General features: G+C 39.9%; 1 protein-coding gene across 6 annotated transcripts in view; it reads right to left on the bottom strand.

The window, feature by feature from the left end:
* The window catches only part of PRIMPOL (primase and DNA directed polymerase), a 76,371-nt gene that overhangs the window by 26,394 nt on the left and 30,154 nt on the right, over window positions 1–19,823 (bottom strand). For 5 of the 6 annotated variants that reach the window (XM_075860194.1, XM_075860193.1, XM_075860198.1 and 2 more), the window contains 4 exons: window positions 13,390–13,528; window positions 11,061–11,208; window positions 10,163–10,396; window positions 6,387–6,549 (listed from right to left, as the gene is read on the bottom strand). In XM_075860194.1, coding sequence (XP_075716309.1) covers window positions 6,387–6,549; window positions 10,163–10,396; window positions 11,061–11,208; window positions 13,390–13,528 — 684 coding nt within the window. The remainder of the gene's footprint in view (window positions 1–6,386; window positions 6,550–10,162; window positions 10,397–11,060; window positions 11,209–13,389; window positions 13,529–19,823) is intronic. The other variant, XM_075860196.1, reaches the window with a different exon arrangement.

A 19,823-nucleotide genomic window follows, 5' to 3' on the forward strand; every position in this document is an offset into this window, starting at 1 on the left:
GTGCAGGTCCTGAGTCTACAGCGACTTCTATTGATGTCGCTGTAGAAAAGGCTTATACAGCAAGAACTCCTGCTCTAAGCAGGAGCTCTTACCAACAGCTCCTGTACTTAGAGCAGCCCCCTGAATATGATTAGGATCGGAGGAACCTTTGATTTTGGCGATTTAACCAGTTTCTAATTCTAAAAACCCCCTAATTCTTTGAAGTTCTGAAGATCTCGGTTTGTTGTTAGTAAATGAAGACAGTCGTTTACATTCTGAAAATCTGTCGTGACCATTGTAGGGATGCACGATGCATCAAAACTTCTATACTGTTTTGATACCGTGCACGCTGAAACAGTTCAATACCGTTACTTCATGTATTTCGATACACAAGCTATGCGGCCGCACAACTTAGTATTGTAATACATGAATGTGGTTAGAGCGGGGCTGCGGCTGTGTAATACAACCATTGCCCCGCTTCTGAGTCCTGAGAAGTGCGCGCGCGGTCAGCATGATGTGATGCGAACAGCGATGCACGAATGATTGCCGGCACTGAAGACAGAACGTGGCGGGAGCACTGCAAAACACCCCCATGTTCTCATTAATGCAGTTCCGGCCGCATAACCTTATGCTGACCGCACACTTATTGTCAGGAGCGGGGCAATGGCAGTATTACACAGCCAAAGCCCCGCTCTAACAGCCGAGATCAGAGAAACCTCTAGTCTCCGCCGCTATTGCCCTGAATGCTGCGATCACAGCTGACCGCAGGATTCAAGGGGTAAATGAGATGGGGGGGATGCCCTTTGGATCGCGTCACGGGGAATCCCTGTGATGCGTCTAGGGGCATACCATAGATGGGCAGACAGCCCAGGGTCCATTGAAGGAACCCAGTGCTGTCTGACCATATTTCCTGTTGTTAGGGCGTACTTAGGTATGTCCTAACAACTGCCTGTGTAGTATCAGTACACAGGCTAATGTACTGGCATATAGATATATGCCAGTACATTAAAGTAAAAAAAAAAAAAGAAGTAAAAAAACAGAACATAACATTTTTTACAATAAAGAGTCTCAATACATAAAATATACACATATTCGGTATCGTCGCGACCGTAATAACACATTTATAGCGTCATTCGCGGTTATAAAATAAAAAAATGGTTTCTTTCACTTATTAATGTGAGGCACGAGGTATTATGAATTTTGAACCTCCATGTGGCTCACATTAACCCCTTAACCCTTTCAAGATCGAGCTCATTTTGGCCTTCAGGACCAGCCCCATTTTTTCAAATCTGACGTGTTACTTTATGTGGTAATAACTCCGGAATGCTTTTGCCTATCCAAGCGATTCTGATTGGTTTCTCGTGACATATTGTACTTTATATTAGTGGGAAAATTTGGTCAATAAATTCATTGCTTATTTGTGAAAAACACCAAAATTTAGAGAAAATTTGCAAAAATTATGATTTTTCTAATTTTAAATGTATCTGCTTGTAAAACAGATAGTAATATCACACAAAATAGTTACTATTTCACTCACATATTCCATATGTCTACTTTATATTTGCATAGTTTTTTGAACATTATTTTATTTTTCTAGGACGTTACAAGGCTTAGTACTTTACCAGCAATTTCTCACATTTTCAAGAAAATTTCAAAAGGCGATTTTTACGGGGACCAGTTCAGTTCTAAATCGGCTTTGAGGGCCTTATGTACTAGATAGACCCCATAAATCACCCCATATTAAAAACGGCACCCCCCAAAGTATTCAAAACAGCATTCAGAAAGTTTCTTAACCTTTTAGGCGGTTCACAGGAATGAAAGCAATGTAGAGGGGAAATGTACACATTTTATTTTTTTTGCTGCAATTCATTTGTAATATATATTTTTCTGTAAAACAAAAGGTTTTACCAGAGAAACGCAACACAATATTTATTGCCCAGATTCTGCAGTTTTACATGTGGCCCTAGTGTGAAAATGGACTGAAATACCGGCCTCAGAAGCAGAGGAGCACCTAGTGGATTTTGTGGCCTCCTTTTTTTAGAATATATTTTAGGCACCATGTCAGGTTTGAAGAGGTCTTGTGATGCCAAAACAGTGGAAATCCCCCAAAAGTGACACGGTTTTGGAAACTGCACCCCTCAAGGAATTTTTCTAGGGGTATAGTTAGCATCTTGACCCCACAGGTCTTCTGCTATATTTATTGGAGTTTGCCTGTGAAAGTGAAAATCTACTTTTTTCTGAAAAAATATTTTAAAAAAAGATATTTGCAAGGAATAAAGAATAAAAAGCACCCCAAAACTTGTAAAGCTACTTCTCCCGATTACAGCAATACCCCATATGTGGTACTAAACTGCTGTTTGGACCCACGGCAGAGCTCAGAAGGGAAGGAGCGCCATTTGGATTTTGAAGCGCAGATTTTCAGGATTGGTTTTCAGTGCCATGTCGCGTTTGCAACGCCCTGGAGAGAGCAAAACTGTGGAAACCCCCCAAAAGTGACCCCATTTTGTAGACTACACCCCTCAAGGAATGTTTCTAGGGGTATAGTTAGCATTTTGACCCCACAGTTTTTTTGCTGAATCTAGTGGAATTAGGTCGTGAAAATTAAAATCTACTTTTTTCTGAAAAAACATAGAAATGTTTAATTTTTGCAAAGAATAAAGGAGAAAAATCACCCCAAAATTTGTAACGCAATTTGTCCTGATTACAGCAATACGCCATATGTGGTAATAAACTACTGTTTGGACCCACGGCAAGACTCAGAAGGGAAGGAACAATATTTGGCTTTTGGAGCTCAAATTTAGCTGGAATGGTTTTCGGGTGTCATGTCACATTTGCAAAGCCCCTGAGGTACCAAAACAGTGGAAACCTCCCAAAAAGTCCCTTTAGGGGACTGGAACGAGCGATCATTAGGTCGCTGGTACAATACACTGCAGTACTAATGTATTGCAGTATAATATCATTTTTACAGGCTCCTGTAACAGCGCGATCGCTGTTCCTGTCCATTAGTACCCGGTGTCAGCTGTAATACACAGCGGACACCTGCAGAACATGGAGCGGGCGCAGCGCATGAGCCCGCTCCATATACAACCCCCCGCACCACGACATGCTATTAAGTCGTGGTGCGTGAAGGCGTTAATGCGCAGCGGATGGTGCAAAGTGAAAATTAAAATTTTCCACTGATATGCCATTTTAACTCACAATATGTTGTGCCCAGTTTGTGCCACTGAAGACAAATACCTCATAGAATGTTGAGCGGGTTCTCCCGGATATAAAATATCATATATGTGGACGTAAGCTGGTGTTTGGGCACGCTGTGGGGCTCAGAAGGGAGGGAGCGCCATTTGGCTTTTGGAGCGCAGAGTTTGCTTGGTAACTGTTCTGTTTGGGGTTTTGCTGGTATTTCAGTTTATGATGTGGGGGTATGTGTAAATTGGGCAGAGTACATCAGGACATAATAAGAGGGTATAATAATTCGGTAAATAAATAATAATCCGCAGATATGTGGCTGATGTCGCACTGATAAATGGCGCCCGATCTTATCAGCTTTTGGACACTGCACAATTTCTGTCGCTATATTCTGAGAGCCAGAACTTTTTTTATTTTTTCTTCACCGGAGCCGTGCGAGGACTTATTTGTTTGCGGGACAATCTGTAGTTTTCATTGGTACCATTTTAGGGTACATGTGATTTTTTTCTCACTTTTTATTAGATTTTTTTGGCAAGCAAAGGGACAAAAAAACAAATTCTGACAATGTTTTTTTGTCTTTTTTTTTTTTTACACTTTTCACCGTGCGCTATAAATGAAATTTTACTTTATTCTGCGGGTCGATACGATTACGGCGATACCAGATGTATATAGTTTTTTTTTAATGTTTTGTGGCATTTGATCACTTTTTATTCTATATTTTTGGATGGTTGATGACCAAAAAAATAGTGATTCTGACATTTTTTTTGCGCTGTTCACCGTGCGGGAAAAATAATATTATAGTTTTACAGTTTGGGTCGTTACGAATGCGGTGATACCAAATATGTGTACTTTTTTTTAACATTTTCATTTTTTTCCTATAATAAAAAACTTATTATAGGAAAAAAAAACATTTTTGTTTTTGTAACTTTTATAACTTGTTTTTACACTTTTATAAAACATTTTTATTACTTTATTTTTTTACTTTTTACTTGAGGACTGGCAGCACTGATCGCTGCTATAATACATTACACTACCTAGGTAGTGTAACGTATTATAAACTGTCAGTGTGACGCTGAGAGTCACACTGACAGGAAGCTTATGAGGACTGGCCTCCGGCTGGTTCTCATAGGCTGCTGTGCATGGCAGACCCGGGGGCCGTTGTGTGGCCCCCGGTTCTGCCTTATAACCGATTGCAGCACCTGCAATCGGTCCCCGGGAAAGTTTGTTGTAGCAACAAACTTTCCAGTTTGTTGTAGCAACAGACTTTCCAGTTTGTTGTAGTAACAAACTTTCCAGTTCGTTGCTACAACAAGCTTTCCCTGCGATCACATGACCGGGACCTGAACCAATTAGGTCCCGGTCATGTCTCCGGGACCAGAGGCAGGGGTTAACAGCGCGATCCGGGTGTCAGCGCTACTCTGAGACACCCGGATCGCGCTTTTAACACCCACCGTGAATTCACGTCGGCACTGCACAGAGCCCAGCAAGCACCGACGTGAATATACAGTGGGCGGTCGGGAAGCGGTTAATGACCAGGCCATTTTGCACGTTAATGACCAAGGATTATTTTTTGTTTTTTCAGTCGCATTCCAAGAGTTGTATTTTGTAATTGTACCATTTTTAGATGCTTATAATGTATTGATTAACTTTTATTAACTTTATTTTAGGAGAGAATTGAAAATAAGCAGCTATTCCAGCATTGATTTTCACGTTATAAATTTACGCCGTTTACTATGCAGAGTAAATAACATGTTAACATTATTCTATGGGTCGGCCTGATTACAGGGATACCAAATATGTAAAGGTTTTATATGTTTTTCCTACGTTTGCACAATAAAAACCCTTTTAGAAAAAAATTACTTGTTTTTACATTCCAAAAGCCGTAATTTTTTTATTTTTCCGTCGATGTGGCCGTATGTGGGCTTGATTTTTGCGGGCCAATGTGTAGTTTTCATTAGTACTATTTTGGGGTACATAGGACTTCTAGATTAACTCTTATTTTTTTATGGGGGGAATGGGAGAAAAGAGAGAATTTTGCCGTTGTTTTTTTGCGTTTTTTTTGGACGCCGTTGATCCGGCGGTTTAATTAATGTGTTCATTTTATTGGTCAAGTTGTTACGATCGCGGGGATACCATATATGTGTATGTGTTATTTGTTTTAACACTTTTACTAAATAAAACCACTTTTTGGGCAAAAAATTTAGTTTTATTTGATTTTGACTGTAATTTTTTATTTTTTTCACAAACTTTATTTAACTGATTTACATTTTTTTTTAGTCCCACCAGGGGACTTCACTATAAAACTGACAGGCAACCTATTAGGTCATGCCTCCGGCATCGCCTAACAGGCAGATGCTGAAGGCAGACCTGGGGGTCTTTGTTAGGCCCACGGCTGTCATGGAAACCGACGGCGACCGGCAATTTCTTTGCGGGGGCGCCGATGGGGTGACAGAGGGAGCTCCCTCCCTCTGTCAAACACATTAGATGCCGCTGTCACTATTGACAGCGGTATTTAATGGGTTAAACTGCCGGAATCGAAAACGCGCTTCGATTCCGGCAATTGCAGCAGGAGCCAGGCTGTGAATAATAGCCGCGCTCCTGCCGCTGATCGCGTGGGTACACTGGCAGTACCCGCGCCATCACAGGACAGATATATCCGTCCTCCTGCACGAACTAGCAGCTGCAGAGGACGGATATATCCGTCCTTCAGCGTTAAGGGGTTAATAGTAAATAACCCCATCATGTACCTCACACATTAACCCAATGTTGTCCATTATGACTGAGGAACATGATGGGGTTAATTACTATTAATGTGAAGCACATGGAGGTTCAAAATTCATCACACCACGTGCCTCACATCAGAAAATGGAAGAACTTTTTTTTATTATTATTGTTGGCAAAGTATCGTTTTGGTATCGAGCATCACAATACTACACGAAGTGCCGGTATCGAAGTCCAAATTCTGGTATCGTGACAACCCCAGACCATTGCTCGCAAAAGTGCATATGTTCTTAGATGAGAGATCTCTGGTACACTAAACAAACCTTGCACCTGTGGAAGCAGCATGTGATTTTTCCTTCACTGACAACAAGCATAAATCATGAAAATAAGGAATTAAAATAAGCTTTTCTTTAGCATAAACAAACCTCAAAGTAATTTACCAATGTAGTCACTGCATTACATAAGGAAAAAAAGAGAGAAAAAAAGAAAAAACAACTTACCTTACATTGCTAATTAGGGAGCAAAGAAATATCTGAGCCTCTTCCGAGACATGTTTTGAAGGCTTCACTGCAAATTTGTTGTCTTTAGCCACTTTAAAATTTACATTTTTCCCCAGTTTTGATGATTTGTACAAACGAAAATTTCTGTTTTTAGTGTAAACACCTGAAAGCAATGTTGCAGATAGATGGTTGGAGAAGACAACCGATAGATAGATTCTACAGAAATAGTTTTATACGGTCTCAGCAGAAATAGTAATTAAATATATAATCCTCAGAAGAGTAGTAATTTTAATTGCATTAAATGGGGTTCTCCGGGACTTAAAAGGAGTTTGTCATTAGATTTTATGCTACCAAATGGCTGACACTGCTAGGTAGCTATCGGGTCCGGCATCTTGCGCTCTAATCCCTCCCCTATGCAGTTGATTCAACAGTCAGCTAGATGCTGCTTTCAGAAATGGTGAAAAAGAGGCCACACAATATTAGACCATCATCCACAAATGTGTTAAAAATATATACATCACACGGAAAAACATCTACAATGCTACTTTTATAAAAGATACAAGTATGGGGGTTTAATATGATTTTTTGAATTTTATAATTCAGGTTTTTTTTATGTATGTCAAAAGTGAAAATTGTCACAACAGTGAAAAGGTTAAAAGCCCCCTTATTCTTATAGAATGAGCCCTAAAGAACAGGCCAAAAATAAATAAAAATTCATTTGTAATACATTTTTTTCTTTAACACAGAAAGTTTTACCAGAGAAATGCAACCCAATATTTATTGCCCAGATTCTGAAGATTTTAGAAATATCCCACATGTGGCCCTAGTGTGCTAATGGACTGAAACACAGGCCTCAGAAGCAAAGGAGCACCTAGTGGATTTTGGGGCCGCTTTTTTTAGAATATATTTTAGGCACCATGTCATGTTTGAAGAGGTCTTGTGGTGCCGAAACAGTGGAAACCCCGCAAAAGTGACCCCATTTTGGAAAATACACCTCTCAAGAAATTTATTTGCTGAAATAGTTTTCAGTGCCATGTCGTGTCAGCAACGCCCTAGAGGGACCAAAACAGTGGAAACCCCCCAAAAGTGACCCATTTTAACTACATTTCCAAATATTTCGAGGAGTATAGTAAGCATTTTGACCCCACACAGGTTTTGCAGAATTTGTTGGAATTATGCCGTGAAATTTAACATCTAAATTTTTTATAATAAAATGTAGATTTAGCTCATATTTTTTCATTTTCACAATAAAGGAGAAAAAGCACCCCAACATTTGAAAAGCAAACTCTTTGTAGCACAGCAATACCCCATATGTGGTAATAAACTGCTGTTTGGACACACGGCAGGGCTTAGAAAGGACAGAGCGCCATTTGACTTTTGGAGCTCAAGTTTTGCTGGAATGGTTTGTGGCGCCATGTCACATTTGCAAAGCCCCAGAGGGGCCAAAACAGCACAAACCACGCAAAAGTGACCCCATTTGGGAAACTACACCCCTCATGGTATTTATCCAGCGGTATTGTGAGCATTTTCACCCCAGTTTTTTTTGCTTGAATTAAGCAGTGAGTGCTAATTTATTGGAATTAGGTAGTGAGTGCTACTTGGCATGTAGATTTTGGTTGATTGTTTTTTGGGCGTCATGTCGCATTAGCAGAGCCCCTGAGGTACCAGTGCAGTGGAAACCCCTGAGAAGTGACTCCATTTTGGAAACTATACCCCTCAGGGCATTCATCTCAGTCTGTAGTGAGCACTTTGACCCCACAGGTGTTTCATAGATTGTATTAGAATGGGGCAGTGAAAATGAAAACATTTTTTTTTTCCCAAAAGTATGTCGTTTTGCACCCAATTTTTTTTTCACAAGGGTAATAGGAGAAAAAATACCATACAATTTGTTACCCAATTTCTCCAGAGTAAGGCCATAACCCATGTGTGGCCCTAAACTGCTGTTTGGGCACATGGCAGAGCCCAAAATGGAAGTAGCGCCATTTAGCTTTTAGAGCGCAGATTTTACTGGACTGGTGTACAGGCTACATGTCGAATTTGCAGAGCCCCTGAGGTACCAGTGTAGAGTGTAAAACCCAGAGAAGTGACCCCATTTTGTAAACTACACCCCTCAAGGCATTTATCATTTCCCTGGACTCATGACAGGGCTTAGGAGTGGACGTAAACTGCTGTTTGGGCACGCTGCAGGGCTCAGAAGGGAGGGAGCGGCATTTGGAGCTCAGATTTTGCTTGGTAGTAGTTTTGTTTGGGGTTTTGCTGGTATTTCAGTTTATAATCTGGGGGCATATGTAAGCTGTGCGGTGTACATCAGGGCATAATAAGAGGGTATAACATTGAGGTAAATAAATAATAATTCATAGACATGGGGCCAGTTTCACACTGAAATAAAAAATCTTATCCGTTTTTGGAACACTCTTCCACATTTTGCCATATTCTGAGAGCCGGAACTTTGTTTTTTTTTCGCCACCGGAGCTGTGTGAGGGCTTATGTGTTGCGGGACAACCTGTAGATTTCACTGGTACCATTTTGGGGTACACGCGATTTTTTGATCACTTTTTATTTCATTTTCTGGCAAGCAAAGTAATCAAAAACCAGCAATTCTGCTAATGTGTTTTATTCTTTTTTTACGGTGTTCACCGTGCGATATAAATTACATATTTACTTTATTCTGCAAAACGTTTACAGCGATATCAAATGTATGTATGTATACCATTTTTTATGCTTTGCAGCGTATGCACAATGAAATCACTGTTGTTTCAAATAACTTATTTTTGTGTTGCCATATTCTGAGTGTCATAACTATTTTTCCATCAAAAAAGCTGTGGGAGGTCTTGTTTTTTGCATGACTGGCTGTAGTATTTAATGGTATCATTTTGGGGTACATGCAACTTTTAGATCACTTTTTTTATTCTGTTTTGGGAGGGGTAGAAACGAAAAAAACAGTGATTCTGGAATAGATTTTTATGTCATTTTTTAAGGTGTTCACCGTGCCGGTAAAATAGCATGATATTTTTATAGTTCTGGTCGATACGGACGCGGTGATACCACATATGTGCAATTTTTTTTAATGTTTTCCGTTTTTTCCTATAATAAAAGACTTATGGGAAAAAAGGCAGTTATTGTTTTTTTAACATGAAACTTTTTTACAACATTTTTATAAACTTTTTTTTTTTTGTCCCACTAGGGGACTTGAAGGAATGAAGCCCTGATCGCTATTCTAATACACTGCACTACCTACAAAGTGCAGTTTATTAGAGCTGTCAGAAATTTCACTGACTAGGAAGCCATTGTTAGGCATCGGGTTGCCATAGCAACCATCGGCACCCCCGCGGGTTCTTTTGATCGCTGCATCTAAGGGGTTAATTGGCCAGATCTAGCTTCGGTCCTGGCCATTACAGAGGGGTGTCGGATAGCCGACACCCGGCGGTGCTGGCGCTGGCTCAGCTTCTGAGACAGCTCCATCACATACACATTCTCAAGGAGCTGTAATTGGTCAGTCCGCTGTGACTGATCAATCACAGCGATCACCGGCCAGGGACCGCTGTGATTGGTCCCCTGCCGTCTTACTGTGCCAATCAACTGTCAAACAGTTGATGGCACAGTTCTGTCAACCTGTTCTTTGACAGGGTGACGGTTGTGAGCCAGGACGTACTGGTACGTCCCGGTGCCTTAAAGCACTGCAATACGGACGTACCGGTGTGGCAAGAGGTTACCAGAAAATGAAAAAAACAAAAACTGCTGCTGATTACTTCACAGGCATGAAAACATATGCTTACCTAGGTCAATAAAAAGTTTTTTTTTGCGATTTGAATCTTGCACAAATAGAGTGGAAAGATCATAGCTTTCCTGGTTGGAAGTAAACTCTGTGAATGCTTTCTGTGGGTTTCTCAAATTGTTTCCACATTGTTCATTAACATCATTACTGGATCTTTCACACAAAGAAGCATTGGAAGTAGACATGCTTCCGTTTTGAGAAAATAAAGGTTGTAAAGCAGACTTTATAAAATTGCCTGGAAATACAATATGGGAAAAAATCTAATTACAATTTCCAGGATTTTTTTCAAATTAAAGAATAAGCATTGAAAGTTTGTGTTTTGCCACCAAACAGCAGCTCAGCCCGAATGGGCCGAGCTGCAGTACCAAACACAACATCATGCATAAGGACAACGCTATGTCAGGCACTACAGTACAGGGGCCTCAGCGCTTGGAAATAGACCATCAAATGTTTGATCACTGGGGCTGTGCTGCATCACCAGGCACAGCGGCACACACAAGTCACAGATGGTACTATTGACGACCAATGCTTTTACATCAGGTTTCCATTGGTCTTGAATGGCACAGCATGCAGTTCTATTCTTTATAAAAAATAAAAAAAATGCAAGCCATCATATCCGTTATGGCTCCTGTAAAAACAGAAGCCATTATACCATTGTGAACAGAGTCTACTTCAACATATGCTTTTTACACCTTTCTATGCTTATGTTGTAACTATATCACTAACATGAGAAATGTATTTGAGAATCTTGTCCTTTATAATTTTTTTGTACATTTGCATGCTCAAATTACTTTTATTCCTCTATATTGTATAACTAACACATTATATGTATACATTATTGTGGTGGATATGATCTTTAAACAGTTAGTGTATTATTGGATAATATTAATCTCACTTACCAACATGTATGTTATCCTTAAAGGCTGCATTAGGCAATAAAAATATTAAGTGACGACTGAACTTTTCGTCAGTGCTGGAATCCAGGTTTAAAACATTATCTGCAGAGCACTTAACACCAAAACAATCTTCTAGCTTTTTGCTGAAAAACTGAACATGAAAGAAAAGAAAAGTAAGTAGCCTGCATAAGACTACCTGCATAAGGCTACCTGCATAAGGCTACCTGCATAAGGCTACCTGCATAAGGCTACCTGCATAAGGCTACCTGCATAAGACTACCTGCATAAGGCTACCTGCATACGCATATCTTCTTTTCTGCTATCTGGGAACACTTTTTTCTAATCTTAGTATGGCATAGCCAAAGGAATTATATCTTCATTTTATCTTAATACTACCAAAACTATATTCCGTCTAATGCAAAAGTACAGAGCTGAGAGCATATTACATAGCGGTGTTGCTATTAGTGCAAATTCATGCACAACTCAAATCACAAATAAAGAAATGCAATAGGATTAAAAAGCTAATGTATAGTTTTTTCCCCATGCAAGGCCTACTTAGTACCCAAATACAGTGCTCAAGTAATACCCCCATACAATTATTATTCAATTAATACGATCATTCCGTGACCATTTAATGCCCTATACCACTATTAAAGAAGTTGCCCAGGTATGGGGCAGTTTTTTATACTGAAGACCTAACCATAGTATACCAGGACACCGCACTGATCAGCTGTTCCGGCTGCCTTTGGGTGTCGGATGCTATACAGTAGTGGGTGCCAGAAGCAGAAGGCTCCGACCATTGTATAGCAACCGTGATGCAGCACAGCCGCTACACTGTGACCAGAGCCATCTGCTCCCGGCACCGACCACTGAATCGTTTTCATAGCCCGGAGGCAGCCAGATCCCCTATACGTTTATAAAAATTGGTGTTAAGGCTTATTCCCGTATGTTGCAAATCTGCCCTTTCACCAATTTTTTGAGGCATTCACACATCGAAATACACAAGTTGAAGTGGAAGCGTCTCGGAGAAACAACAGCTTAGCCACGAATCAGTAGAACATTGGAAAAAAATAAATAATGAAGAATGAAAGAACGCCCATCTCCTGTTGTCATTTCTAGAGGCAGTTTGGAAGTCTGTTGTGAGGGATAAACCAGCACAAGAACTGTGCGCCAGGAGCTTCATGAAATGGGTTTCCATAAGCAAGCAGCTGGACACAAGCCTAAGATCACAATTCTCAATACCAAGAGTCATCTGGACTGGTGTAAAGCACGCTGCCACTGGACTCTGGAAACCTGTTTTCTTGAGTAATAAATCACATTTTACTGGCAGTTTAATGGACAAATCTGGGTTTGGCAGCTGAAGGCTACCTACTGAAATGCATAGTGTCTACTGTAAAGCTTAGTGAAGGGATAATGTTTTAATGCGGCTTATCAGGGTTGGAAACATATGATATATTTTCCAGTGAAGGCTATGGTTAATGCTTCAGCATACAAAGACATTTTACATAATAGTATGCTTTCAACTTTGTGGCAACAGTTTGGGGAAGGCCCTTTCCGGTTCCAGTAGGACTGTGCCCCAGTGCACAAAGCGAAATCCATAAAGAAATGGTTTGATAAGTTTGATGTGGAGGATCTTGAGTGGCTTGCACAGAACCCGGACCTTAAACCCCGTACAACAGCTTTGGGATGAATTGAAACGCTGATTGCTAGCCAGATCTTCTCATCTGACCTAACGTGGATGAATGGGCACAAATTCCCATAGATACACTTTAAAATCTTGTGGAGAGCCTTCCCAGAAGACTGGAGGCTGTTATAGTTGAAAATGCAGAAAAAAAATCTGCCTCAGAATTCCTTCAGGAAATTTTGAGGCAGAATTTGAACTGCCTGCACTTCTTTACTGCTGTTTTTGCTGCCTCTTTGTCCCACGGCCATCAAAGCGAATGCAAGGACCGCAAGCGAAAGACGCTCGGAAACTAGCTCCACTGTTTTTTTCTGTCTCCCATTGATTCAATGGGAGGTCAGAGGCAGAAACTGCGGACATGCCGCTTTTTTTTCCCCCTAGCGGCCACCTGGGAAAAAAAAACAAAACGCCTCTGCCTCCAATTAAAATCAATCGGGGGCGATTTCAGACGTTTTTTGGCACTGAAGCCGACGCGGTTTTCACATACACCAAAAGAAATTGTCTTCAACAATTTTTACAAGTACCGCAAGGTGCAGATAGAATATTAATTGTAAAACCTATTGCGTTTAAATTGATAAATACAGTTAAAGGTTTTCGGTTCTTTTATCGCAATACAAATAAATGTTTCTGTTCCTTCTTTACTGCTCTTACCTTAATCACTAGAGCAACCATTTTAATGCCATCTGCTCCTGGATTTGCTGGCTTATAGTATTCTAAATCAAAATATAGTTTGCAAACTGTGTCAGCGGGAATGACTTCATAACAGTGAGCCAGGGATTGAGGCCGTTTCCTAAAAGGTAAAAAATAAAAAAAATAAGTCATTATAACTGCGGATGTTTTCTGCAGCATCACCAAATGACTGCATCTTGTTGGGTTTACCACTTGATAGGGGACAATAATCTGTATGAAGAAGCAACATCCAGAAATGGGAAAAAATAATCCTTTAGATCCAAATGGGGAGTATCAACTCATTTTTTTTTTTTAATTTAATTTTTAAAGGCCAAGTAAAAGAAGGTGGACCGATTTGGACATGGCATCCAACAATATAATTGTGTGTGTGCCAATTAAAAAAAGAAAGAATTAACGTGCCAAAAGCTTATGGTCAAATTTGCCTAACACCACATACAAGCTGTTAGTGAATTTGTAACACGATAAAAAATATGCTGCAACCAGTTAGTAAATATAGGGGTAGCTATGTTAACCCCTTCCTGCTGCGGCCAGTTTTGACCTTCCTGATAGAGCCTCATTTTTCAAATCTGTCAATAACTTTGGAATGCTTTCACCTATCCAAGCGATTCTGAGTTTGTTTTCTCGTTACACATTGTACTTTATGTTAGTGGTAAAATTTGGTCGATATTCAGTATTTAATTGTGAAAAACACCAAAATATAGCAAAAATAACTAATGCTAACTAACATTTCCCATGTCTACTTTATGTTGGCAGTTTTTTTTGAACATCCTTTTATTTTTCCAGAACGTTACAAGGCTTATAACTTTAGCATACATTTTTTACATTTTCATGTCAAAAGGCTATTTTTTTCCTGGGACCAGTTCACTTCTGAAGTGGCTTTGAGGGGCCCATACAATACAAACCCCCATAAATCACCCCATTTTAAAAACTGCACCTCTCAAAGAATTCAAAACAGAATTGAGAAAGTTTCTTAACCCTTTAGGTGTTTCACAGGAATTAAAGCAAAGTAGAGGTAAAAAAAATTTTTTGAGCAGAGTTTCATAGACTATAGAAAAACAGCCCCAAAAACGGCCGTAAAAAACGCAGCGAAAATCAGGAGCTGTTTTCCCTTGAAAACAGTTCCGTATATTGAGACGTTTTTTATTTTGTGTGCGCACATACCCTTAAAATGTTATGTTCTCTAATGAAGCCAAATTGTAAGCGATTTGGGACATGGTGCATTTTTTTCTTAATGAGCCCAATTATTACTCACTATTATTCCGACATAGGGCTCAGTCCTTCGAGTTGTATTAACATGTTGACCACCTATAATCTGCTTGTTGGGAGGAGGCAGTCTAATATGTCTGCTACTTTCCTCAAGTATATTCTAATTGGTAATTTCTCTGTTCAATAAGTTGTTTTATTTTGGGTTTATACAGCTTCCGCAATCAGACAATATTGAGATATGTTATACTACTCTTGTCAAGATTTCTATCTTTTCTGTAAATTTACAGATGGTTTCTATACATTAGCAGGATTTTTTCCAAAATCTGTGTGTGTATAATTTTGGGGGTTTAAGTCACCCGCTAAATGTAAGAGGGCATTCCAATACTATTCATGCCACTCCCCTGATGTTATATGTCTGCAGGAGTCAGATTTTAAGCAGTCCTCGTCTCACACAAATACCTAAATTCTTCATACTCCACATATTACACGGCAATCCCTTATGAATAAATTTAGGGCAGTAGTGACCCGGATTAAGAATTTGCATTCCCTTCGGGTCACTGATGTTGAGTCAGATCCTAATGGGCGCTACCTTATTCGTTTGGGATCAATATCATATGAAGTTTATTGTATTGTTAATACGTATGCTCTGGTTGATTACCCCATTTCATTCTTTACTAACAAACGTGGTGTCCCAACTGACCTTTAAACCATTTAAACCATTTGGTGTGCTGATTTTGACTTTGTCACAAACACTATGCTAGATAATTCCAATACAAATACTACAAGGAGGCAACGCAATCATAGTAACCTCATAACCTAATCTGAAGACATTGGCCCTCATCGATACCTGGGGAGAACGTAATGTGTCCCCTAAGGGATACACTTACTATTCCGAATGAGTCATTACAAAATCTAGGATTGATATGATTTTATAGTCCTCATGCCTCCTACCCTGCCTTTTCTATACTCAACATTTACACGGTGCGTGGTCTGACCATGAAGGAGTTCTATTGGAACTGGATCTTCTTTAAATAGAGGCTTAATGAGACCTTGTTAATGAACCCAGTACTCCGAAACACACTTTCTGATGATATTGCACAATTCTCCCACTAAGAACACCCGACTCATACCGCTATAGGGTTTGGTTAGTCCATAAGACTTATATGAGAGGTAAATTTATATTTATGGCTACCAAGGTGAAGAGGGATGAAACTCAGACCTAGAGGGAATTAGAATTTAAATTATTAGATTGTATATAGCATATGCTCGATCACCCACTCTTTATCTTTACAAAGCAAGCAGGGATACTAGGCTCCAATTAGACGCAAATTTGACACATCATACGGAAAAAGCAATACGGTCCAGACACTACAAATGGGAAAATAAGCCTGATACATTACCTGCACAACAGCTGCGGAAGAAGGCTGAATCAGGTTTATAAAATTAAAATTGAAGTGGGTAGGACAACTGCTAATCCTGATGCTATGAAACTATGTTTGCAAGCTTTCAGAGTACACTGGCTCCTTCGTCAACTAAGTTTGGATCGCTTGCACGATATACTGCAATACTAATCTATTGCAGTATATCGGGATTCTGACAGCTACCTTTGAAGCACTGCCGGAGGCAGAGTTTCAAAGGAGTACAAAGATGGCAGACCTGGGGGCCTTTGTTAGGCCTCCAGGCTGCCATAACAACCGTTGTTACCGGCCGATCGTGCCGTGGGGGGCGCGATGGCTTGTTTGAGGGGGCGCCCCCTGACTAACACGCGATTGACCGCTGTTTTTAAGGTGTTAAACGGGCGGAATCAAAGTGACCCTTTTTAATTATAATTGGGTTTTAGATCCTTTAAATGCACCACTTTGTATTCAGATATAAAGGGTGTTTACGTCTGGTTACGTCTCTCAGCCATAGGACGCAGTAGGGTTGACACCTGTCATCTCTCATTTTTGCCTTGATGATGGAGCCCTGGTGGTTAGGAGGTTATTAAAAAAGACACCAGGAACATAAGATAGGGTTATATGCGAACAACGTGATATTAGCCTTTACTGACCCACTCACATAGTTGATCCATGCCTAGACTTCTGTCCAATTTTGGAGTGGTCTCTTACTATAAAGTGAATCATGCTAAATCCTAACTATTGAGTATTGGCTAGATCCATCGTTGACATTATGGATATCGGATAACTTTCCTTTTTAATGGCAGGATTGACTATATGAAATATTCCAGGTTCCCTAATCCTCAGAAAAAAATATGGACCTCAATAGAATCCACTTAAATGAAAACTCTATTGATCACCCTAGTATTAAGGCTTTACTAGCCGCTTGGTCTCATTTGATTGTCTCGAAAACTCAGATAATCTGTATCCTTCCCCTGAGATTTCTATCCTGCTTGCTACCTGATGTTTACTTCTGTATGGGAGTCCTTGAATGTGAAAAAAGTGGGAGACATATATGTGGGCAATACATTTAAGTGTATCAAAGGACATTAAGGTAACAATCATGTTCCTGACAATTATAGGTATAGTTATATTAGGCTTCAACATGCTCTCTGGTCTGTAATTGTACAACAGGGCGATAGAAAAATACATTCTTTTATTGTGCAAAAAGTTATAAAACAGCCCTCATACCACTACGTCTATGAAAAAAATAAAATTAAATAAGACTCCAATAAGTCAGGAAATAAAAAATATGCAGTTGTGCAGATCAGAGGGGAACATTTCTTGTTTCAAGAGGCGATTTATCAAGGCCGAAAAAATTAGGGAACCAGGAAGGGTAGGGCCCAAACATATCTGCTGTAAGCGAGGGTGCCCGTATTATACCAGCACAACTTTCCCAGTAAAATTCCCCTAACTGCAAAGGTGCCGAGTGTGGACCAAAAGGGGGATAAGAAAGGACATCATTTATCAGTGTGACACCGGCCTGTGCAGAAAGGATTGCTTCACAGTATAACAAACATCTATAGATTATTTTTTTACCCCATTACTATACCACCTGACTATGCCCCTGATGTACTCTGCCCAGCTTACATGTACCCCGACATTATAAACTGAAATACCAGTAAAATTCCAAACAAAACTACTACCAAGCAAAATCCAAGCTCCAAAAGCCAAATGGTGCTCCCTCGCTTCTGAACCCTACAGTGTGCCCAAACAGCAGTTTACTTCCACATATATCGCATCGCCATACCCGGGAGAATCCTTTTAACAATTTTGGGGGGTGTATCTCCAGTGGCAGAAGCTGGGCACAACATAATTGGCACTGAAATGGCATATCGAGGGGAAAAAAAATTACATTTTTACTTTGCATCATCCGCAGCACAATCATTTATGGAAAAGACCTGTGGGGTGAAAATGCTCACTACACTCCTTAAAAAAAATGCCTTGAGGGGTGTAGTTTCCAAAATGGGGTCACTTCTCAGGAGCTTTTATTATTTCACATCAGAGCCTCTGCAATTGTGAACCAATACTGTTTAAGTCGCCAAATTAGACCTCAACTTCGCATGGTACTCTTTCACTCCTGAGCCTGGTCGAATGTCCAGGCAAAAGATTAGGGCTACGTGTAGGGTGTTTCTAAAACCGGGAAATACAGCATAATAATTAGAGAGCTATCTTGTTATGGTGGCAAAAGAATATCCCATTTTCACTCAGCAACATCGAGTGCACACTAATTTCTGCAAAACACCTGCAGGGTTAACATGTTTACTACACTCCTAGGTGAATACCTTGAGGGGTAATGTTTCCAAAATTGTGTCACTTCTGGGGGGGTTTCCACTGTTTTGGTCCCACAGGGGCTTTGCAAACGCGACATAGCGACTAGAAACCAATCCAGCAAAATCTGTACTCCAAAAGCCAAATGGCGCTTCTTCCCTTCTGAGTCCTACTGTGCGCCCAAACAGCAGTTTATGACCACATATGGGGTATTGCCGTACACGGGAGAAATTGCTTTACAAATTTTGTGGTTCTTTTTTCCTTTATTTGTTGAGAAAATGAAAAATATTGAGCTAAAGCTACGTCTTATTGAAGAAAAAGGATTGTTTTAATTTTCACTGCCCAATTCTAATAAAATCTATGAAACACCTGTGGGGTCAAAATTCTCACTACACCCCTAGATGAATTCCTCAAGGGGTGTGGTTTCCTAAATGGAGTCACTTTTTGGGCGTTTTCTCTGTTTTGGTCCTTCAGGGGCTTTGCAAATGCGACATGGCATCCGCAAACCATTCCTTCTAAATTGGAGCTCCAAAAGCTAAATGGCGTTCCTTCCGTTCTAAGCCCTGCTGTGTGTCCAAACATCCGTTTATGACCACATGTGGGATATTGCTTTACTCGAGAGAAATTGATTTACAAATGTTGCAGTGCTTTTTCTCCTTTAGTCCTTGTGGAAATAAGAAAAAAATTTGCTAAACCTACATTTTCTTTGAAGGAATGTAGATTTTTCATTTTCATGGCCTACTTCCAATAATTTCTGTGAAAAACCTGTGTGGTCAAAAATGCGCACTAAACCCCTAGATAAATTCCTCAAGGGGTGTCGTTTCCAAAATGGGTTTTACTTTTAGTGGATTTACACCGTTTTGGCACCAGAAGACCTCTTCAAACCTGACATGGTGCCTAAAATATATTCTAATAAAAAGGAGGCCCAAAATCCACTAGGTGCTCCTTTGCTTCTGAGGCCTGTGCTTCAGTACATAAGCACACTAGGACCACATGTGGGATATTCAATAAGTATTGAGTTGCGTTTCTCTGGTAAAACCTTGTTACAAAAAAATGGATTAAAAATGAATTTCTACAACAAAAAACAAACAATGAAATTTGTAAATTTCACCTCTAATTTGCGTTAATTCCTGTGATATGTCTAAAGGGTTAAGAAACTTTCTAAATGCTGTTTGAATACTTTGAGGGGTGTCGGCTTTTAAACGGGGTGACTTATTGGGGGGGGGGGGGGTTCTATTATATAAGGCACTAAAAGCCACTTCACAACTGAACTGGTCCCTGAAAAAATAGCCTATTGAAATTTTCTTGAAAATGTGACAAATTGCTGCTAAAGTTCTAAGCCTTGTAACATCCTAGAAAAATAAAAGGATGTTCAGAAAACAATGCCAATCTAAAGTAGACATATGGGGGATATTAATTAGCAACAATTTTGTGTGGTATAACTGCCTGTCTTACAAGCAGATACATTTAAATTTAGAAAAC

This window comes from Rhinoderma darwinii, chromosome 1 (genome assembly GCF_050947455.1).
Source record: "Rhinoderma darwinii isolate aRhiDar2 chromosome 1, aRhiDar2.hap1, whole genome shotgun sequence".
Lineage (NCBI taxonomy): Eukaryota > Metazoa > Chordata > Amphibia > Anura > Rhinodermatidae > Rhinoderma > Rhinoderma darwinii.